General features: G+C 37.5%; 1 protein-coding gene across 3 annotated transcripts in view; it reads left to right on the forward strand.

The window, feature by feature from the left end:
- itgb2 (integrin, beta 2) overlaps window positions 1-24,728 on the forward strand; it is a 39,481-nt gene that overhangs the window by 2,564 nt on the left and 12,189 nt on the right. The window contains exons 1-9 of one of the 3 annotated variants that reach the window (XM_088604994.1): window positions 6,622-6,765; window positions 16,567-16,627; window positions 17,466-17,554; window positions 18,059-18,251; window positions 19,111-19,281; window positions 20,992-21,233; window positions 21,977-22,132; window positions 23,602-23,697; window positions 24,089-24,178. In XM_088604994.1, coding sequence (XP_088461120.1) covers window positions 16,570-16,627; window positions 17,466-17,554; window positions 18,059-18,251; window positions 19,111-19,281; window positions 20,992-21,233; window positions 21,977-22,132; window positions 23,602-23,697; window positions 24,089-24,178 — 1,095 coding nt within the window. In that variant the 5' untranslated portion in view covers window positions 6,622-6,765; window positions 16,567-16,569. Of the gene's footprint in view, window positions 1-6,621; window positions 6,766-12,721; window positions 13,613-16,566; window positions 16,628-17,465; window positions 17,555-18,058; window positions 18,252-19,110; window positions 19,282-20,991; window positions 21,234-21,976; window positions 22,133-23,601; window positions 23,698-24,088; window positions 24,179-24,728 lie in introns of those variants that run through there. The other 2 variants (XM_088604997.1, XM_088604996.1) reach the window with 2 other exon arrangements.

The following is a 24,728-nucleotide window of genomic DNA, read 5'->3' on the forward strand; positions in this document are numbered from 1 at the left end:
TTCTATACTTTTCCTCATCAGTAATTTTATTTCCTATGAAACAGTAACAAAAACTCCCTATGTGCAAACCCCAGTCCTCTGCATTTTGATCATGTAGCTAAATCTTTCCAGGTAGTTTCATTGTCTTTTTCATTTTCTTTCACAATTTCTGGGTTTCAGCTTTTTTTCAGTGTTGATGTTAGCTAATCCGAGCTCCAGGGTAGAGCTCTATGCAGGGCCTTTAAAAAATAAGTACAACAGACTATTTACACCATCCAAAACGTCATACGACAATGCATAATGACATTGCTTTTTTGAGAATTAAAAAGCATGGTGACTCACCTTTAGAAGGCGACCTTCCTTGCTTTAGCCACGCAAACTCATCAGCTATTTTGGTGAAGAAAATCTTGTGACACAGTTCATCTTCTAATGCTGTTCCAACCAGTCCATGCAGATGATTCTAAAACAACATTAGTAATTTTTCATCAGTTTCAAATAAAGGAAGATTTTCTCTCTTGATGCCACTGTACCACTGTCACTGGAACAGTCAAAAGTATCTGCAGAACAATGCTAAGACTGGGATAGAGACCCATCAAATTTTCTTAATAGATGTAATTCAATATTCCCAAGGGCAATTCTGACACATCAGTGGGGAAGTCTTTATAGCTTAGCAGACCTCTAGGTTCAGCACCTCAGCGTTGATGTCACCCATTTCTTACAAAACACATTGCCAGACTAACTTGTTGGGGAGTCATGATCTGATGTCCTTGACTATTTCATCTTCTCCAGGCTCATCGTCTTACAAGCCCAACTCAATACAAACTGGTTTTCCCTTCAGCAATCTCCTCAGGGCAAGGCTAATCGTATTCCATAGTTATATCAGCTGTATATTAACTGTGCTTACCCATGCTGATTAGCGTTCTGTTGATTTATAATAAGTTGCTTTCAAAGCCTTTAACTTTCTCCCCTGCAGCTCATCTTTTTTAGCAACTGCCCCGTCTGTCCTTGCCTAACCCCAACTTGGCAAAGTCAAACATCACTCTTTTCTCTCAACGCCACCTGTGTGATCAAGAAAGCGCAATAGCACCTGTACTTCCTAAGACAGTTGAAGAAGGCTAAGATATGTCCCCAGATCCTCACTAACGTTTACAGATGCACTACAGAAAGCACACTGACAGTTTGCATCACAATGTGGTATGGTAACTGCAGTATTGCTGACCGCAACGCCCTACAGCGCGTGGTGAAAACTGCCCTGTCCATCACTGGGGTTGCTCTCCCATCCATATAAGACATTTATGACAGACGGTGCTTGAGGAAAGCTCTAAGCATCATCAAAGACCCCACACACCCCAGCTACAGACTGTTTGACCCACTACCATCTGGAAACGGTACCGGAGCATTCGGGTCCGGACTACCAGACTCAGAGACAGTTTTTACCCCCGCACTATCAAACTATTAAACTCCCAGCCTCTCTCACCTACGATGTGAACCTCACAGTGCCTTCTCTCTTACCAAAACTCAAACACACATTGAAATCTACCTCTTCCTCACATGTCAAGAAGCTCACTCCCCATAATTTTCTATCCTTTATTTCATTCTGTTGATGTATGATTTTGCACATCTGATGTTGTTTTGCACATTACGTGTTACCTGTTGTTGTTTTGCACATTGCCTGTTGTCTTTGTCTTTCTTTTCTTATACAATTGTATTGTTGTTGTTTTTTTGTTCTTCTTACCATCTGAGAGTTAGCTAAATAGCATTTCGGTATACCATATATGTATGAGTAGAATGACAATAAACTTGAACTTGATAAACTTGAACTTGAACTTGTCATTGTCATCCAATCCAATGAAGATCCATCTTTGCGAGTTATGTGCAGGTGAATTCTGGGAGAATTCAACATTTGTTTTATTAACAAGAACACAGCAGCATGGCTGTAGAGCAGCTTGCTACTTTGTGTCCCCAGTCACCATACAGAGATATTGGTTTAAAATTGTGGTCCAGAGAGAAAAGACCACCTCCCGGTCTAACATCACCTCCTGCAAAAGCAACATAGTTTTCCTTGAAGGTTTTCTGTCCAGGAACTTTGCACGAGAAAAAGTTGCTTTCTGATATGTGATGAGATCAGGGTACAAAGTAAGGCTGCTGTGTGCACTGACATGAGAAGGATATTGAGAAGGAGTTCAGCCCCAACATTTTATTTTCTCTTAGCATAAATACAATAAATATCTTTAATACAGGAGCTTACAAAAATGTGAAATAGAAAATTATTTAGGAGAGGGCCATGGTGTATTCTTTTCTCAGTGTAAGCCTTATGTTTCTAAATCATTTTTACCACAAGAGATGTATTACATTATATTATTTTTAAAGGAATAACTGACTCAGAAATTTAATGGAAATAAAGAAATATGAAAGCCATACAATAGGGGAAAGTGTGTTGCCTGAAAAATAAACATGGGGTATTTCCATTAAAGTTTGTACCTGCTCACATAGGCAGCCTATCCCATAATTTTAATATAATAATTAAAGTATGTTCCTTAACAATTTATTTATCTTGCAATACACTTTCAAATTCTACAATTTTCCTAAAACCTAAACCGAGGGGCACATTGGGCTTCCATCACACTTAGCCCAAGTTAGACAAATTCCTTGTCAATGGATATTATGAAATATTAATATTATATGCAAACATATTAGTAAATTGGGATTGTAATTGTTTCCAGACTTTTGAGTGCTGTATGCATACTGTTAGCATCACTATGTTACATATTTAGGTTGTGTGTGTGCCAACAATTCTTTAAAAAAGACAAGTGAATGTATGCTAATACCTGACAGCTTTTTTGCTTTCATTTTCCTAGACAGTATATAACTGTCAACATCCAAATACTGTTCAAAGTTTGTCTGTTTGTATTTTACTTCTCAGGCAAACTGTTATAAGAAGTTCTCGGTCTAGAAGGCTAGTACTGTATATTTGGGGAAAAACAAATTAATTTTCTGTGTAAGAAATGTATTCAGACAAATGTCTTTACAGTTTAATACTGAACAGATTGAATAAACAATCATGTCCATGGATACTGAGTTAGAGTGGATTTTCTGTTACATTAAATGGATTTTTTGTAACGAATCTTTAATACTTTATATTATTTAATACTTTAGCAATGCCAAATAATTACGAAAGTTATCAAGAAATGTTTGTGATAGATGTGTTAAATGGAAATTATATTTTTTTACTTGGCAAGCAAAATAATGCTTGGAATAATAAATAAAATGTGCTATATCTCTATAGGTTTATAACAACAACACATTGTGAGTTTCTGAGATTGTTGAAAGAATGGAAATTTTGTTGTTGTGAAATAACTGGACGTGTGCTTCTGTGCTGTATTTCAGTATTGATAGGAACTAAATCTGTAGTAGGCAGAGCAGGAGGAGGAAGACATTGTGGAAATGGTGCTGGGACAGAATGACATTTGGTTAACTATATACAGTATTTTAATGTGTTGATGCCATCAAGTGGCTATGAAATAGATACTGTATATTTGGTGCCTTTTTCAAAGAACTAAGGAACAAGTGAAGACACAGTGATGTACAATGTAGTGTACATTCAGGTACGTGAACAGTAAATATACTGGTATGAATATTGTGATGCATGGTGGACATGGTGGAATTCTATATAAGTGTATATATACATGTCCACATGGTGCAATAGGAAGGCCGTGGAGATTGCTCTAGGAAAAACCAAGTAGCTCACATAAATAAATCATTTTTTCAGAGAACAAAGAAGTGTAGCACGTTAACAGCCATGAGTCTCTGTATGCTAATGAAGAAGGTTACCATCTGCTGAAATTATATTTTGTCAAAATATTAGTGGCCATTATACCATAGTCAATATACCAGGGCAAAATGAAGGCAATACAACAATGTGTTATATGACTGTTATTCTGTTGTATACAATTCAGACCATCTGCGGTATCGTCTGGATCTTCTGCACAATTCCTTCTACATTCAAATGCTAGAATTACATTTTTCGTGTTGTAGTAAAGGGTAAACTTCCATCACACATTGGCAGTTAGTTCAACATGATTTTCCTGTTATTATATTCTCCATTTCTCAACCCTGAAGAAGCCACTCTCAACCAGGTGATGGATGAAATATGTGATCATATGACAAAGATGCTTTCCACAGTGCTTTGCTGATGAAAACTTCACAAGCATTATGGATGATAATATGACCTCATAAGAGATTCTCAAGAAACAGTCCTTGACACGGTCCATAACATTATATATACACACATGATCACCTTATTTTGCCTATTTAAAATAGTTTGTTTTTCTTTGTTTAAGTAAATTTAAATTGCATTATTTACTGAATTTGATTTAAAAAAACAATGCATGTATCCTATGTCTTCATATTGCTACAGTTTTGCATTCAATAAAAATGTCTATCCAGGATACTTTTTTATTATTTTGCTTTAAAGATAAAAAGGAAAATTTTGAACTACTTGAAGTTTTAGCGCCATTATTTGGTTTTAATGATATGTTCAGTACACCTCACAAACTTTTCATTTTGCACTGGTTACAGATCTTTAGTGCTGGGCTGAATAGCTTGGGGTTTTGTGTTAGGTGTTATGTGTTATGAGTTTTGCATGCATATGTCAGCACAGTCACTTGTGAAATGTGTCAAAGCAATTGTAGAAAATTGTAAAAGATTCTAGCGTTGGTAGGTCAGAAGAGCCTGCTTACACTTCCTCCTCCTCCCCATTGTGAGGTGGCGGAGTTCATTGCTGTTAACCATGGTGTGAAAAATACAACAAAGCTGGAGAATTCAAATATGATGAGCTTATGACGCACAGTTACTGATGGTTCTAGCTTTATTATACATTTGAAGTTTGGAGTTAATTCTCAAAGTATCTTTTGTAGAAGTGGAGATGTGGAGAAGAAGCGGCCTCTTTTGCCAAATGTGATCACTTGGTGCAGGGTATACTTGTTGCAATATGAGAGGCAGTTCTGATGCTGGTCTGTGTACAGTACATCAAAACCTGTCAAGTATCAAGCCAATTAATCCAAGACAGTTCCAATGAAGGTGGTTTGAATTTTGCTAATTAAATTGCAGACAGGCAACTGCTGTGGTTTATGTATTGTAGGAGCACCATTTCAACATACAGTATGCTTTCCTGTCACTAGCATGACACATACAGTACTGTACTATGTTTGAAGTTAATTGGCCAAGACATTCTTGAATAGATGCAGTTTGCCTAAAAGACCGAATTTTTCTAAGCAGCTGATGACCCAGTGTGGAAAATATCACAGCAATGAGGAAAATGCAAATCAGACGCAAGTCTGATTATTCATAAGATAAGCCGAATTTGTAAACTGTGTGAAGTTTTGCTTCAATCGGTGTAATAGTCTACCCGGTTTCAAAAGTCAAAAGTATAAAGAATATAAAAAAACGTGTTTTTTTTTTTGGGGGGGGCTTCTAGTCACTATTATAGTTGACTCAATCCTTTTAATCCTGAAAAAAACCTGACTGTGTGGTGATTGATGGGTGTCTAAGTGTGCTGTTCAAGTTCTGTTGATTGTCACCTGCCCTACAGTTTATGTGAGGAAGGCTTGGAGACCTTGATTAAGGAGGAAAAGGAGGAAAACTGACACAACAACAAAATACACACCATCCCTGACAAAACATTAACCATTATATTGCTTAAAAATTGTATACTTACGTGAACTAAAAACAGACCTCCCCACCCAAGCACTGCTTTACACTTACTTGTGCTCAACAAAGTGTTCTAACAAAATTAATTTCCATATATAATTAACAGTAACAATCAAGGGTGTGCCCAACCATCAAAAACATCGGTATTTATAATTCCATGTACAATGTTGTATTTTAGTTGTTTTAAACATATTTCATCTACACAAATTCAGCTTTAAAAATGATATTGCGTTGGGTGTTCATACAGTGCAGTAAAGGAAGTTGCAAAGTATTGCATTACTCAGAATGAAAGACCAAAGTATCTCATCTTTGCTGAAGGTCATGGGGAGGTTATCCTCCCCAACTGTGAAACACCCTTTTATTGCTAAGCAGTTAACTATCTCTATTACTAATTTCTCTCTTTTTTTAAAGTCTTCTGTAATCCTTGAGTAGACTGGACTGTAGGGAGCTCAATGATCTGGAAATACCTGATATACTGGAAAAACAAACTGACCTGGAGAAAATTAAATGACTATAGAATTATGTTTAAACTTTGCACATCACTTACTGCAATTGGATACAAAAGCACTAGTGAAACTTTAGATTGCAGTTTATTTTAGGTTTGTATATTTACTTGATTAATTTCAGTGGTTTGAAAGATTAAGAGAAAAAGTCTGTTGCAAGAATTTGCAAGAACAGAAAGACACCTCACCTTTAACTTTAGTACTCAGGCTTGTCTTTACGTTAGTAAGGAACAGACTTCGTTATTAACAACTAATTAGTCGGCAGAACAGTTGGTTATTATCACATTTATATCACTCTATCAGCACTATATTAATATATTTGATTTGTAAGATGCATTTCTCATGAGGCATTTACCCCCTCAGAATGTACATTTTCACCTAAAATGAAAGAGCTCAATAAGAGCTCAAGTATGATTAACACTGCTTCCTTCAGCTACAATCATGTGGCTTATGACTGCTCAGGCTCCATTTCGTCAACATCTTCACAAGATGTCATTAAGAGGAAGTGTGGGTTTGATGAGAAACCAACGAACATACAACAGCTTCATGAAGGTGCAGCAGAGACTGGAAGTCTGTGAGTGTTTTAAACATGATTACTTTTCTTTTTTTGCTGTTTATGTTGGGTGAACTGAAATAAAACTTTGCTTACCATGATATGGTAATACATAGCACAGTACACCACCTCTGAGGAGTTCCTAACTCTGCTAACATATAAAAACCAAAACGATAGTACAACTAGAAACCAAGATTTTAATAATCCAGCAGTTTACTACTAAATGCCTTCATTTAACAGGGTTAATAAAAAACATTTCTTGCAGACTGCAAATTCTAATCATCAAATTCTCATGTAAAGCATTTTGCCTATTATAGCAAGCATGTTTCAGTGTAGATTTCTCAAAAATTCAGCTTGGCGCCAGAAGATACCGTAGGGAAGTCAAACATTTATATCAAACAGTCTGAAACTCTGCATTAGTTGTATTACTATAAACAAGTATAGCAATGTATGTACGTTTTAAAAGAAACCCAATATCTTATTAAGAATGTATTACTAATCTCAATTAAAAAAGCATCCAGTACCTACAGTATAAAAGGTGAAACATGCTGAAAATGTTTGTTTTATTGAGAAAAGATATTTTGGGGATATACAGTACACCAAAGAAGGACAGTGGCAATTACAAATATCATGATCTTATATTAGTACTAGTAGTACTAATAGTGAATTTCCACAACACATCCAGATTTTTAAGAAGCAAGAACACACCAACACAAATTACCTCTAGTATAAAGATGTGACCTCTTATTTTAATTCAAACTGGAATTAGGAACCTCAGCAATTGCTTTCACAAAACATTTTAATCATTTCTCCTATTACAAAATCTGTAGTGGAAACTTTAATCAGGACATTACTACTGAGGATTTGATCAATTAAACAAGTTTTATCTTTCTTATTTTATACTTCTGTGCCATAAAAACACAAACTACAATCTCCATTAAGAAGTTGTTTGGTCACTTCTATGTTGCAAACTATAAAAAAAACTGTCTGTCATGATGATAATGTAAAGTATCACTCCATAATGCACCACGTTAGCGGTATCTGCATACTTCTGTTGGGGATTGTATATATTTATATCATAGAGGCAGCCACTAGAATAGGGAATATTTTGAAAAACATTTGTATTGGAAAGCTAATATGTGATGTCTTTTCCTTTCAAAATGATAATTACTATTTATGATATTTGTTGTACACTGCTGGGAGCAATCACAGAGCATTGGTGTTGTCATCAAGTGTTGGATTGATGTTTGAAATGACAGTCAAATGGCAGTTTGTGTGTACTAAAATGATGTGGAATAAATAAAATATACAGAAAGTGAGTGGACAACAGATGATACTGTGTTCTGTTTAAACGTTTTGGTCTTGCGTCATACAGATTCAAATTATTTGATTACTACAGGTAAATATTTACTGTATAACCATAGGTTTTAACTGTGTATTACAGTTGTCCTCTCAACCTGACCAAATAGGGAACTATGATAACAAGACACTAAATATGCATCAGACAGCCACTTTTAATTGTTTGCCAACAGTCACCTCACAAATCAGCAGATTCCAGGTTCTGACATTACAAAACTCTTTAATTAATTTGTGGAATTCAGCAAGAGTTTCTTCTCTTTTCCACTTCACTCCCTTAAAACCAACAGCATTTAAAAGAAGGGTTATCTTTTCCTCATTGAGGAAGTGCCCCTTCCTAATTCAGAAAGCAGAAGTTCTCAACAGTTTTCTAAATTTGCCGTCACTCTCCTTTTGTATGAAGGGAGGAGCACCTAGTTAAATACACTCCTTAAAATGACTAAACAACATTTTCAAGCAAACATCACTTTAAGATGTGACTTTAAACCCACAGTTACATTAAGAAATAAGGGGACTAAAGCATGGGAATATTAACCTGAAATAATTACAAAATAATGACAGTTTTAAAAAAAACATTATGGATAATTGCAAAAATTGTTATGTTCTTGCCTTTTATACACAGTTATTTCCTGTAAAGAAAGTAACATTTTATAAGAGTAAGACAGTCAGTTTTTAGGCCTCACTTAAATATATTTAATATATAATTGTATCCATATATAGTACAGTAAAATAAAGGCAGTCATTCAGATGATGTTTGTTGTAAGCATTTGAATTGTGTTGATTTTGTGGAGTTACAGTTTATCGTAAATCATTGTCTGACAGTGAAAGTCAAGTGGCAGTTTAGAGAAACAACCAGTCTTGCCTAAAAATGTGGTGAGGCTTGGCAAGCCATACTAAAACCAAAAGCACACATGGACATCCATGAAGCTGACACCAAGACAGCCTTTACCCCAAGTAAACCATGACTAATTTGGACAATCTGGTTTGCATTTTAAATTTCACAAAATTTCAAAACCAATATTCTGTATCATACATAAGCAGTTTTCACCCTTTGTATGTTATTGCATTCATTTACACAGACACATACCCTGTGTGAAACATTCCAAACATCCCACTGTGCTAAGAATCGCTGTTATAAAACTGAATACTTTATGTCAATGTTTAGAAAATGACATCAAGTTAGTTATTTGAAAGAGGGACAGAAGACTGTAATCATAATTCCTTTTTTGTAATTAAGCACCTTTAAATCCAAAGGACTCAAGTACTTTACATACAGTATATGGGAGGGAACCCACTGGCAGCACCAACCGATTTTGCATCAGCAGGTCCACTAGACAGAAGATAAGATAGAGAAGTGAGAAATTGCTTCACCATTTGAATTAAGGGGGAACTTTAGAAAGGTCATATTGAGCAAGCCCAGAGCACGATTCAGTAAGAGCACTTCAATATTTTTAGAAAATGAATATGTATAAAATGTGCCAATGATTTATATAAATAGTACTATGCTCTCAAACGTAGCAGGACGTTAACTGATAATAATAAACATGATAACCAAGAAAAATAGCAAAAGTACGTCTGTAGTTTAGATCCTCATCTTCTGTCTGCAATTACACATGAGATAAGTGAACTATTTTAAAAAGCAAAAAAGAAAAAAATACCCGATTATTAAAAATATAGTGGTATTGCAAAGTTAGATGTTCAATTTCTTTTGGTAAAAGTGCAAAGTTTCAAAAGTCATTTTATTTTGGTATTAATGAAGTACATTCACTTCTTTCTGCAAACTCTTATTGGCCATAGCAGGTTTCTGGTTATTGTTTCAATAAGAGTCTAGTGTAAAGTGTGATTTTCCAATTCCATCAAAAGACTATACCCATTTTGTTATAATGAAGCTTCAGCATAGATTCAATGAATAACTAAACAGTTATAAAAAGTACAAGATATAGAAGTGTATATTTTTGCCAAAGTTAGAGACTAATTTCATTAGCCTTTTTGAAGCATTCAGAGTTTTATGATAATGTATATACAGAGCATTGAATAATCTTTATTTTATCACTATATACAGGTATGTATGTTTTATGAAAATAACTGAATTTGTAATATTGATTAAATTTTTGTGACATCATCATGATTAATTGATCATTCATACCTGTCCATATTACACTTAAGTGACTCTGTGGAATAAACATTTAATTGTTAGTGAGAGTTGATTTGACATGCTGTAGATTAAGATATAACCTTTAAAATGTCAAGACACACGAAAGAATCAACATACAGTACCTGTTGATCATCACATTATTATTTAGTACCTATGCCATGTTAAAAAATGACAGTGTAACAGCACGAAAAATAAGTGATAGCATCGATAGATACTTTATTGATCCCGTGAGGGAAATTGCAGTGCAACAGCAGCTTAACACAGACAACACAGCAACAGTGTAACGAATGATACAATAATAATAATACAATAAATACAATACAATATATCAGTACAGTGAGAAGTGCACTAAGAAGAGTAACTCACAGTCCAGAACACACAAAGAACAAACCAGAACAGAATAGTACACAAAAAAGTTATATTGCACAATATAAATATAAATGTATTGCACAGGTCCCTGGCATATAGTGCACAAAAACGGTTGTAAACGGGAAAAAGAACAACAGATGCATCAGTTTACTGTTCAGTCCAGAAACAGGTCACTGTCAATGTTGCCTCTGCCCAGACGCGAGGTGGATGCGTTGTACAGTCTTATGGCAGAAGGCAAGAATGACCTCCTGTAGTGCTCCCTGTCGCACCATGGATGGATCAGTCTATTGCTGAATGTGCTCTTCATTTCTACAAGCATGTCATAGAGGGGACGGGAGACGTTGTCCATGATGGCCTCTAGTTTGGACACCATTCTCCACTCAGCCACTACCTCCAGGGAGTCCAGGCCAGACCCAATGACAGAGCTTGCTCTCCTGATGAGCTTGTTCAGCCTGTTAGAATCCACTGCTCTAATCCCAGAGCCCCAGCATACCACCGCATAGAAAATGGCGCTCGCCACCGCTGACTGATAGAACATATGTAGCATCTTACTACACACATTGAAGGACCTGAGACTCCTCAAGAAATAAAGTCGGCTCTAACCCTTCTTGTAAATGGCCTCGATGTTCTTAGACCATTCCAGTCTATCGTCGATGTGCACTCCCAGGTACTTGTACGAGTCCACCATCTCCACACCACTCCCATGGATGTAGACAGGAGTAGGTTTGACCCTTTTCCTCCTGGAATCTACCACCAGGTCCTTCGTCTTTGTAACATTCAATTGCAGGTGGTTCTCCCCACACCCTCCACAAAGTTGCTGACTAGTCCCCTGTACTCCTCCTCCCGCCCACCCTTGATACATCCCACAATTGCAGTAATCTGAGAACTTCTGCAGATGGCACGACTTGAGTTGAATTTAAAGTCCGAAGTATAGAGGGTGAAAAGGAACGGAGAAAGAACTGCCCCCTGAGGAGCCTGTGTTACTTATTACCTGTTCAGACACACAGTTCTGAAGTCTTACAGACTGTGGTCTGCCTGTCAGATAGTCAGTAATCCATGAAATCATGGAGGCACCAACTTGCACTCCTCCAGCTCCCTCCTTAGAAGTAAGGGCTGGATACTATTGAAGGCACTGGAGAAGTCGAAAAACATAATCCTCACAGTGTTGCCAGCCTTGTCTAGGTGTGAGTAGGCCCTTTGTAGCATGTAGATGATTGCATCCTCCACACCAACACTGGGCTGGTAGGCGAACTGTAGTGTGTCCAGTGATGAACTAACCAGGGGTCTCAGGGGGGATAAGACCAGCGTCTTCAGTGTCTTCATGATGTGAGAAGTCAGCACAACTGGTCTGTAGATATTGAGGACAGAGGGGCGCCCCTCCTTTGGTACCGGGACCAGGCATGATGTCTTCCAGAGCACAGGGACTCTCTCCAAGTGCAGGCTCAAGTTGAACAGTCACTGGAGCACTCTGCTCAGCTCATCAGCACAAGCCCTCAGAACTCTGGGACAGACGTTATCTGGTCTTGTGGCCTTACCCTGGTGCAGCCTCTTCAGCTCCCTCTTCACCTGGTCAGCCGTGATGGTCAGCCTGGCCTGGGGGATGGTGCTCATAGCGCTGTCAGTGCTGCAGGTGTTAATGGCGGCGGTGTTGGAGAGTGGCAGCTGTGGGGGATGGGGAAGTGAGTAACTGTTGGGGGTTGTAGCTGTAGGCGGCCACGATTGTGGAGGGACGGAGGAGGTGTTGGCCAGTCGCAGCTGTGAAGGCTTAGGGAGTGTGTGGCTTGGGGGGATGGGTGTTGAGCCACAGAGGGCCCTGAATCAAACCTGTTAAAGAACTGGTTCAACTTGTTGGCCATCTTCAGGTTCCCCTCCGTTGCACCCCCAGCCTGTTTGAAGCCAGTGATCTCTCTCATGCTGCTCCATACGTCCCTCACCCTATTCCTTTGCAGCTTGTCCTCTACCTTGATCCTGTAGACATCCTTGCTCTATCTTAACGTCTGCTTTAGTTCCCTCTGTAAACGCTTGACCTCTTCCTTATCCCCCCTCCTAAAGTCTCTCTTCTTGTCATTCAGAAGAGCCTTAAGATCGCTGGTGATCCAGGGCTTGTTATTGGAAAAGCAGTGTACGTCTTTGGTGGGGATGGTGTTGTCAATGTGGAAGTTAATGTAGTCAATGACACAGTCCACCATGCCTTCTATGTCGTCCCCATGTGGTTCGCACAGCACATCCCAGTCGGTAGCCTCCAAAGCACCACGTAGATCCTCCATACCCTCCTGAAGACAAGGTTGTGATCTGATCTGCCAAGGGGGGAGGGCTGTGGAATTATATGCATCCTTAGCATTGGCATATAATAAGTCCAGTGTTTTGTTTTCTCTGGTCGGGCACTTAACAAACTGGTGGAAAGTAGGCAAAGTGGTGGAAATAGAGACGTGGTTAAAGTCCCCTGAAATAGCCATAAAAGCGCTAGGGTGCTTTGTAGCCTGGCTGTCACTGTGTGTATGACGTCACATGCTGCCTCAGCGTTTACAGATGGCGCATGTAAACTCCAGCGGCAGACAGTATGGACGCAGTCCTATGGCAAACAGTTCAGTGTCCGGGTTACAGAAGCGCTCCTTAACATGAATATGAACAGGATTACACCATCTGTTTTTGACAAGCACCGTGAGCCCCCCTCCTCTCCTCTTACCGCTCTCGGTGGTGTTTCTGTCTGCCCGCACCGTCTGAAAGCCACTGATGATAACATTCGACTCCGGAATAAGTTCCTGCAGCCACGTCTCGGTGAAACACATGATACTGCATTCTCTATACTCCCTCTGACTCCCCACCAAAGCTCCCAGTTCGCCCATCTTGTTTACTAAGGACCTCACATTTCCCATAATGATCGAAGGAAGATAGGGTTTAAAACTCCTCTTCGCCTTTCGCGTCGCACCAGCCCTATAACCTCGGCTTTTCCTCCTCAGCTCCTCCGGAACTGATGGCTTCTCTCCAGTGAGTAGAGCCAGACGCGCTAGGCGATCAGCTGGTCACGCGTGTTCACTTTGATGTTCAGTATATTTCAATAACAATTTAATTTAAGTACCATTTTCTAAGTAAAAAGAGCCTCAATCGACAATACTATCTAAATCATTTCAGATACTGTAATGCTCTGAGATTTGTTTCTGCCTATAGCAAATTTCAATCATTGTCAGCTTCGTGAGGTTATAGGGTAACATTATAGTGTCTACTGAAATCATGTGTTCTTCGTATCTGAAAAACAACATACTAATTTGTCAGTTATTGGTACATAATGGATTCTGGCAAAGATGAACAGGACCCATAATATATTTTATATATTTTCCACCCATGATACATTAAGTGCTAGCATGTCATATATTATATATAAATAACTCTCACAGCACATGCCTTGACACTAATACCGAAAATAATCAGTACCAATTAAAGCTATCAGACTAGAACTGTTAGCTCAAATTCTTTAACCTGTATCACAGTTGCATCAGTAAAACCTAGCACTACACAAACATATAAGGAGGATATTTCTGTGTAGTTCTACTGAAGTAAGGAACAGTTCATTACTGTACTTCTACTGTTGTCATGTTGTGTTTATATGGAATCACACCAATGTAAATGATCCTAGAAAACTGCAACAATAGGGAAATCATTGTCTATTTTTTGTTGATGATGACTTTAGTATGCCATGAGAGCAATCAACAAGAAAAGGATTAGAAAGGACCCTACATTATATTATAATGGGTAAGACTGTATAAAAGACTGATATTGATCATCTGTTCAGAACAGATGGAATATAAAATCAGCATTAAGATGATCAAATACAGGAATTACTGTGCATCTAGGAAGAAATGTATTGAGCAGAATTTTATATTACAAGAAACAAACAGAATTTAAGAAAAGTCAGGCAGTTCAAAGTCTTTGATTTGTTACATGTACGCTTTTACAAAATACAGTAAGCACTGTATCTACACAGGGGACCTCACTGGACTTCCTGAAAAGGTCTAATTTTGCAAACTGTGAGACCTGTTAGATTTAGAAACATTTGGTGTGTGCTAACATACTGTATATATTTACAGGTGCACATTGCACAGTATGCTGTATATTGTAATAAATTAAACAGATAAAATCAAAATCAATTTCAGGTGCCAACACCAACTTAAATATTCAAATTAACACCCCCCAGAGGCATAGTGGCACAGTGTTTATTATTGCTGCCTTGTAGCATTAGGGTTCTAGGTTCAGTTCTGGACCTGTGGTATTAGCTGTGTGGAGTTTGTATGTTCTTCCAGTGTTCATCTGGGTTTCCTCCAAGTTTCCTCCAAGTTTCCAGTGTTCATGTGGGTTCCATCCAGGTTTTTCACTTTCCTCCTACAGTCCAAAGAGATACTGGTAGATTAATTGGCTTCTAGGGCCCTGGTGTGAGTGTTTGTGTCTGAGTATGCCTTGCGATGGGCTTTTGTACCACCCAAAGTTTATTTTGCCTTGTGCCTACTGCTTGCCAGGATAGGCACCAGCTCCCCTGTATTGGATGAAGTGGTTAGAAAACAGATGGATGAAATTTCATACCCTCTATAGAAAGGAAATACAGGCCTTGTGCTTCCTTTCTTTATCAGGAATGTACTGTAAGTAGTAACAAAGTAATAACCAGCCTACATGCTTAAAAAGGAACAACATTAAACAAGTACACAAACAAGATAAACAGTTATATTCAAGTATTACAGGCCTGTTAAAATCAGTGCCCTGCCTTCTACAGACATGGGAATGTACAAGTAAAAATACAAGGAAAAAAGGGAACCAAAGTCTTCTCAAACAAACATTCCCTCACAGGACTACTGTAAATATCTCTTTTAAATGCTTGTTACTAATTAGGAATCTATTTCCCTGTTCAAAATAGCACAGGGAAACAAAATGTGAGATTGTTGTTAAGCTGGTGGCTACCTCAAATTGGAAATCAGTATTTTAACATAAACATATCAATAATAATACAGCAGTCCCATGTTTAAGACCCAGAGGCCTTATTGTGTTCAAATTACCAGGAAGTTCTATAGTCCTGGTCTACGAAGACAGAAACTCTGTCAGAGCTGATTTGTTCTGCTTTCACTTCTGTTGCTTTACTTCTCTGCCTCCATTTGCCTCTACCTAGTTGCCTCTACCTACTTTGCTGCTGTCTCATTCCCAGTGAAAGCTGACATACTGATTTAACTTCAATTTTGGTTTTGTCCCAGTTGATAATCAGAATAAATGTGCAGCCAAGTTTACTGCTTCACGAATGACAGCTAAGTATGCTGTTCATTCCAGGGTTGCTCATTGTTTTACTTTTAAATAGCAAGGTACTCTGATAGGAAATTTAAACCTCTGGATACCTCCCCCCTAAGATGCAACAAAATATTAAAGAATATTTTTTCCTTAGAAGTTTTTTGTAACCATTCTGAAAAAGCGAGACATTCTAAAGTATTTACAAGATGTCAATAACTTTCAATCTAACATTGGTTTTGTGGTATTGTGCCTTGTTGTTGCATTTCATGAAACTACTGTTTGAAGCACTAACTGCTAAGTGGTGTGTGCGCCGTTAATACTGCAGTTCAAAATGAACAACCATTGGCCAACAAGTAAGTGCTTTACACTGAAAACCTTCAAAACACACCTCTTCGCCCTCTATTTTGCTGGACATACTGAAGTCCTCCATTTTGTTTTAAGGGCCTAATAATGAAAAAAGTTTCAAGTATTTTTAGCTTTGGCTGACTAACACGGATTGTAAAGACTGATGTTTCACCCAGAAAGACATGTCTCAGGTGCAATAAAAAATTTAGCTCTTTAAAAAATGAATATGGTATGTTTCAAATCACATATTAGCATATTACGAAAACAAATTTGAAAAATTACAGAGTGTATTTCTTTATATTGCCTAAATATTTCTGCTTTTTGTTTGACAGGAAATGTGTCGATACCTCAGTTTCCTGTTTCTTGTTTCAGCAGTGCTGTTTAGGGATGTTGGTGAGTGCAAGAATGATTTGAAAAAATGTTCATACACACTTGTACATGTATAAATTAAGGAAGCTTCCTGTAGAATACATTAGAAGTAGAATAATCTTAACTTATAAGAAGTTCAAAATATTTACTGTAGTTAACAGGAATATGTCAAGAAATGTCACTTTTTGTGTGTTTGTCCCCTAAAAATATGTTCCAGGCCAGAAGGAGAGGGCAAGTGGTGTCAGTTAGAGCCAAAGCCTAATTTGTTGCAAAGAATGGACACTTTTTAAATTAATTGTGAAATTCATAAAATCCATTTAGCCTTCCTGCAAATAATGACAGTGCAGATGTCGGAGTTTTTTTGATAAATTCCAGATGTTGACTTGGTCTTCACAAAAAAAACTTTACATTCAAACCATAAAAATTATTTAAACTCTGCATAACAATATTTTAATATTGTTAATAAGATGTCTAATAAGATGTCTCTGGGTAAACTTTCTATTTTAATTAATACTTCAGTGTGTTGGATTTTAAACAACTGAGACATTTCTTAGTAACCCAAGTTACTTGGATTTAAAATTAACATTCTTCAAATAATATAATTTTCTACTACACAGGTATACTCTTTTTGCTATAGTTATTCTACTGCAGTGATTTTGGGTTTCACAACAATTGTTTCAGAAAGTGCTGCACAGCATGTACAAGTTATTAATCTAATGTTTTGTTTGGGTCCACATAAGAAGAATAAAAAGATGGTTTGAGTATTTTCTGGTGAGTTTTTGACTATAGACGTTTTTGTTCATTATACTGTTAGAAGCAATTATGGTTATAAAATGTTAATTTCTTTTTTACCTTTTTTTAGTTTTCTCCGAGGTGTGCACCAAAACTGATGTGAAGGACTGTAATGACTGCATAACCTCGGGAGCCTTTTGTGTGTGGTGTAAGAAACTGGTAAATACAATGTAGATAGATCCCAGTCTCTTTACTACAGGCAGTACTGGGTCAGTACTGAAGCAGGCCCACCCCACCCCCCAATGTAAATAAAACAATTCTGAAAACTAAAAAGCACATTTAAAAACCCAGCTGCAATAATTAAAAAATGGACAGTTCTGTTTAAAAAAAACATCTCTATTTTCTATTCATTTAGGTATGTTTAATTATCTTAGCTCATAGTCCATTTGGAAATGAAGAAAATTTGTTTAAATTCCACCAAATGTTTTTGTAACGATTAAAACACATACCTTCTTCAGCCTGCAGAAAATCTAAATTGACCATATCATGTGCTCTGTGTCCATTTCTGTTGTTTCTTGTTTAAAATACATCTGAGAAGTAATTTGCCTAACATGTTATAAGGTTTGTCAAGCAGTGTTTTCTAATCCTTTTGTCATGTTTATTGCCAAGCCAAAATGCTGATTTTGAAAGCTGCAGAAGTGCAATGCTTTTTTTCTCCAACAGAATTTCACCAAACCCGGAGAGCCAGACTCAGCACGTTGTGACACCAAAGAAGCACTAGAGAAGTTAGGCTGTCACAGTACAGACACTGTCAATCCTAATAGTTACCACACTCTGGAAAAGAACATTTCTCTAAACAATGGAAAATCTCCTGTTCAGCTCGCACCTCAGGAAGTCAAAATGGTGCTACGACCTGGTTAGTGCTTTTTTCCTTGCCTTAGTCTTTTTTAATAAGTAAATGTATATTTATCTAATGGATATACTACGATGTAAAATTTTTAGACATATATAAGAGTAACAAAAATTTTCCATCAACCGTTCAAAGCCTCCAATAGTGTCTCCTACACTGACTGCACAGCTTTGTTAGGATGAAAAGAAATCAAGCTAACTGCCTGATGGGAATACCAATTTTTGCTTCTAAGAGTGGGCCTGACCAACCTACAGTACCTCATTTGGATCTGGGCTGCATGTGTATTTTCAAAGTACAGTCTTAGGGGACTTTGTTGATGTTCTTCTTTGTAGACTACTTTGCTTGGCTTAGATATTTAATTGTTTTTATCTTATATACTTCTGGGGATAAGAGAGCATATTGGCCCCCTGTTCTTTGCTGGCCTTGTTCCTTGTCCTCCATCACAGCTATAGTAGGCCTTGTGAATACAGTTGTTCTATATTTCCCACAGTGTAGCACGATTCTACCTCTCTGAACCCTCTCTTCTCCCAGCCTGGCCTCTTTCTTAAGAGAGATAAATCCCGGTTATACTTATTTTTTATATTTGTTGCCCCCTTATGAATGTACTGTATACACAGTATGAGAAATAGTGACCCCGCTATACTATAAAATACTAAGTTATCAGGACAAACTGTTTTCTGGCTAGAAATGTTCTGTAGAGATTGATATATATCCTATATTGATATGTATATACAGTATATATAGATATTGATATATCCTTTTATCGTGAATTAATATAAAGAAACAATTAATTGGTTCATGTACATTCAGTACGACAATCTGGAAAGTGTTTTGAACATTGAAATGTGAATTTTTGTCATTCTAGGCAGGTCAAACACTTTCTCTGCCGTATTTAAGAGAGCACAAGGCTACCCAGTGGATCTGTATTACCTCATGGACCTCTCCTACTCCATGAAAGATGACTTGAAAAATGTAAAAACACTCGGAGAACACATCTTAAATGCTCTGAAGAAGATTACACCTCATGCAAAGATAGGTAACGTCTTACTACATTATCTTTTTACCTCTTTCTTGTCATCTCTTTTCTAAAGGAATCTGGAATTTTCAAGCGTGGTCTTGCAATATTGAAAGTGGACAGTGTTGCTGGTGTTCTTTAAAAAGTGCAACTTTGATTTGGTATGCCTTGTGGTGCTGTACCTTAAAATACATTTGATATAAATTTAAAAAAATCACATTACACATCTGGAATCATAATCTGCGTATTTTCTTTAGATATTCTTTCCACTATATTGCACCCACACCCCTCAGGTTTTGCAATATTAATCAGACATTTGTTATAGCCATTGTCAGTTCAACTAAGTTTCAGGAAGCATGGAAAATTGCGAAGTCATCGTTGTCTAGCGCAACAGGGTGTTGGTTGCTGCTGCTGGTCCATGAAGAAATATAGAGAATAAAACTAAGTAAAAATTAACAGACAGACAGACTGCACCTATCAATAGTGCAATATACTGCAAATGAATAACTGAACATGATTTCTAAAAAAACTGAACCTTATCCCTACTATCAGTACAGTGTTATGAGTTTTTTGAGGACAGTCCACTAACTGTCCACCTGTGAGTTGCAGGGTGACCAGCAGCCATATCACCCTGCAACTCACAACTGGTAACCCACTGAAGCTAAGCAGGTGTGAGCCTGGTCAGTACCTGGATGAGAGACCTACTGGGAAAAACTAAGGTTGCTGCTGGAAGAGGTGTTAGTGGGGCCAGCAGGGGGCGCTCACCCTGCGGTCCATGTGGGTCCTAATGCCCCAGTATAGTGACGGGGACACTATACTGTAAACAGGCGCCGTCCTTCGGATGAGACGTAAAACCAAGGTCCTGACTCTCTGTGGTCGTTAAAAATCCCAGGGCACTTCTCGAAAAGAGTAGGGGTGTAACCCCGGTGTCCTGGCCAAATTTCCCATTGGCCCTTACCACTCATTGCCTCCTAATAATCCCCCTCTATGAATTGGCAACATTACTCTGCTCTCCTCCCCACTGATAGCTGATGTGTGGTGAGCGTTCTGGCGCACTATGGCTGCCGTCGCATCATCCAGGTGGATGCTGCACATTGGTGGTGGTGGAGGGGAGCTTTGAGTGGAATGTCCAGAAAAGCACTATATAAGTGTAAGCAATTATTATTATTATTATTATTAAAAACTTTTTGAGAGTTTACAGTTACAAATATTTCTCCTACCTTTGAATTGGTGCAATACTATATAATACAATAAAGATTTGTAATTCTAGGCTTTACACAAAGTAGTCTTACACGCAGATAACAAAACATAAATGTTTATATAACACTGAGACTGAATAATCAAACTTATCACTTAGAACTCTTAGAACTCTACATTATAAAAAAGATTTTGTGTAGTCAGTTAAGAGAACAACAAGCAGCAATAGGGTTTAAAACTGAGTTCAGGAGGTTCTGTTTCACACAAATAATTGTGGGTCTTTGGTAAAATTTTAAAACTGGACTTATTGACTATAATTTAACAGAGAGTTGACTACTCTAATCAAAAGAGTAGTGAAAATGTTACAACATGTGATGCACCTGTTACTTCACTGCAGGTCCTACTCTTTTATTTTTAATGAGTTGTTCATACAAATACTAAAACGAATGATGTCAATTGGTTTAACTGCTGAAAAGCTCTGGTTAAAAATATTTATTTTGAAAAATAAACTACCAATATTAATCCATTGTTTAGGGTTTGGATCTTTTGTGGACAAGACTGTTCTACCATACACAAATACCAACCCAGAGAAACTCAAGAAACCATGCCCCCAAGAGGAACTGTCATGTCAGCCAGCATTTGGCTATAAACATGTGCTGAGCCTGACAAGTGATGAAAATCGTTTTAATCAGGAAGTATCGCGGCAGTTCATCTCAGGAAACCTTGACATACCTGAGGGAGGCCTGGACGCTATCATGCAAGCTGCAGTCTGTGGGGTATGTTTCTTTGATCGATATTAGCTCTCCGAATGGGTCTGGCCAGTTCCTGAAGAAGACAACTTCAGACAACAAAGAGGTCAATATGGCAAAAAAAAAGATACAGAGGACCAATTTCACTTAACAGTTACACAAGATCATATTAACACAAGATCAGGTTTACATTAAATAAAATCAAAAACTTCTGAAATGAGGCATTTACTGTATAACTGCCTAGGATAAGGTAATAAACAATGATTAAAGCTCTATATACTGTAGTTGCATTCAATAATTTGATAATGTTTCCTACATCACAATTGGCATTCCCATTTTTGTATCTTCTGTACCTACTGAGTATTAACTGAGGGGACTCCCACTCTTAATTTCTTGCCAGTCAATGTTAGAAGGGTCTTCTATATAAAAAAACAACTCAGCACAGATTTAAAGATCTTTTATCTTGGACTTTTCCTTAGCATGTAATCTTAAAAGATTGTATGTAACCATTTTAAAAGATCTGAGAACCTTCTGTTTTTAAACGACAATGATTTTATTTTTCAGCTTGCAGGGCCTTAAAGTTTTAATTTCAACAGCCAGTGAATTTTGGCTGATGAAGAAAAGTTTTTAGCTGAAAGTATGAAGTGCTTTTATGTACTTCAGGCATCTCGGTATACTTCAGTATTTTCAGAGTTTTTTGGTATATGGATTTACTGCTTTAAATGACCTTTGAGGCCACTAAAGAGAAACCTGATTTGTCTGAATTACAGGATAAGATTGGCTGGGGGAATAATACCCGCCTTCTGGTCTACGCCTCTGATGCTGGATTCCATATGGCTGGTGATGGGAAACTTGGTGCCATTCTTACCCCGAATGATGGGAAATGTCATTTGGAGAATAATCGCTACACCAAAAGTGATGAACTGGTGCGTTTTTCATTTTCAAAAATCTATATCAGGATTACTATAAAAACAAAATAAGTAGAGTCTCATAAATTATGTTTATACATTAATATTGAAAACAGAAAATAAGACGGAGATAAAAACATTCCAACATTTTTAATAAAAAGAACTCTACTAGAATGCAGCTGCTGTACAGAATTTGTTTTGATGCAGTATGTTAGCTTTTTAAGAATTAGGTCTATTACGGTTAGTAAAGAAGCTACAGTAAACTTCAAAAGCCTTCCTTCTCTCAAGATGGTGCCACTGCTGTGCATTGATTTTGGGTTTCTATGGTAGCCCTTTTTTACACAGTCTTTGAAACTGTTCAACATATATTGCAGCACCTCTCCTAAAGTTAGTTTTTCTTGCTTCTACACAACATATCTCTCGCATCATGTCTTTGCTCCCCTCTTTCCAAAGCATTCTGTTCATTTCAAGCTGTCGACTTTTCTGTGTGTCACTTTCCAGCCTGATTTTCAACCTGAGCTCTCCCCAGAACTGCTCCCTTCCCTGTCATTCTTGTTTTTAGCCAAAACTTTCACCCTAATTGTACCCTGCCCCAACCCCTCCCTCCAGATTCTGCATGCTTTGACATTGCACTGACCTCCCGTATCTTTCTGTGGTTAAACATCCTGTAGTGAAAATTACCTCATTACTACAGATTCTGAGATGCTTCTAATGCCTTCTCTGGTCTTTCATCACCAGTACTCCAGCACTGTCTGTATCCTTACACAAGAGGTTCACATCACAGGGATTTTTGTTTTAGTGCTACATGTTCATTTTTCAAGCACAGTGCCATATGTTACAGTTCTACTCCTTGTTTGCTAAAGATGTCCATATTCTGCATTTTGCTTTACCATATAAGTTATGGGTTGCACGGTGGCTTGGTGGTTAGCATTGATGTCTCGCAATGCTGTGGTCCTGGGTTGAATTCCTAGGGTGCAATCTATGTGGTAATTGTATGTTCTTCCTATATTTGTGTTGGTTTTCTCCCACAAGTCCAAAGACCTGGTAGGTTAATTGGCTTCTGGGAAAATTGACACTGGTGTGAATGTGTTTGCGTCTATTTGTGCCCTGTGACAGACTGGTGTCTGTCCAGGGTGTATCCTGCATTAAGCCTGTTGGCAACCAGTATAGACTCTGGTTCCCCCACCACCCTGTTTTGGGCAAAGAGGTTAGAAAATGGTTATATGTATAACTTCTAGTATACTAGCCACACTCCTCGGATACTTATACTTATACTTTTCAGATAGCTTTTACAGTTACCTTTGTATATTACAAGTATTCATTATACATATATAAGGGCTATGGGAATATGGAACAAGCTACCCAGACCTATTTTGGAAGCTGATACCCTGGCTTCTTTCACAAAACAGCTGGATGAGACCCTTGGATCAATAAGATACAAATTTCCCTTGAATAATGGAAATTGTTTATTTTATTTTGTTTTTTAGGACTACCCTTCTGTTGGACAGCTGGCGCAGAAATTATCAGAGAATAACATCCAGCCCATTTTTGCAGTGACAGATAATGTACAAAATGTATATAAGGTATAACTTATTTTTACTATTTAAACCCCAGTGAATTTTCTGCATAATGTCCAAATGTCCAAAAATACTCCCTGTTTTGCTAAAATGTAAAGTCAAAACCTATCTACTGTAATTTTAACATGTTCAATTGATTCTGTCTAAACAACACCTCTAAATGAAAGCTTAATGGCTCTGCTAAAAACATTCACATGTATTTAGAATACAAAGAATCTCTATAAGAAAGCAGCTTCACTAGGATATTCATCATTGAACGTCTTCAGAATTTGTTTTGATGCAGTACATTAGGTTTTTCAGAATTAGGTTTATTATGGTTTCTCCAATCTCCAAATGTGTGAAGGGAACAGAAATTGTGGTTTAATTATCTATTAATGCATTACTCTTATACTCATAGGACCTAAGCATAATGATTCCAAAGTCTGCAGTTGGTGTGCTATCAAGTGACTCCAGTAACATCGTATCTCTAATTCAAGGTGCCTATGATGTAAGTTATTTACACATTTCAAGCTCTGAAAACGTTATATAGAGTAAAATAAAAAACAAATTAATTGCTTTATGCATTATTTGCATACGTATGTAACTTGTATGAAACTGTAACAGATTCGGGTTCTCTGGGCCTGTGCCCTCGCCACTCCCATCCCAGTTCGTCCCTCCACCATGTGGGTGTGAAACGCGGGTCTCCAATGTCGCTCAACAGGGGTCTTGCCAGATGAGCTAAAGAAGACCTTCGTCAGCCCAGGCGGCCAAGATCCCTGTTATGTGCAGGGACATATTCCTTACAAAACCTTAGTTTATGAGCAACATTCATAACACTTTATTGTAATTGTTTCTAACAACATTAAATGTAAAGATATAATATTATTAAAGGTACAGATATGTTAATAATAAACCAAACCCAAATACTAACCCTAATCTTAAAGAAATATATGTACAGTACTTTCTGTTTGTGTATACAAAATATACTTGTACATAAAATATACATATTTATCATATACTTATAATATGCACTGCTGTAATGAAAGTTATGCATTAGT

This window comes from Lepisosteus platostomus, chromosome 14, assembly GCF_059453375.1.
Source record: "Lepisosteus platostomus isolate fLepPlt1 chromosome 14, fLepPlt1.hap1, whole genome shotgun sequence".
NCBI classification, from domain to species: domain Eukaryota; kingdom Metazoa; phylum Chordata; class Actinopteri; order Semionotiformes; family Lepisosteidae; genus Lepisosteus; species Lepisosteus platostomus.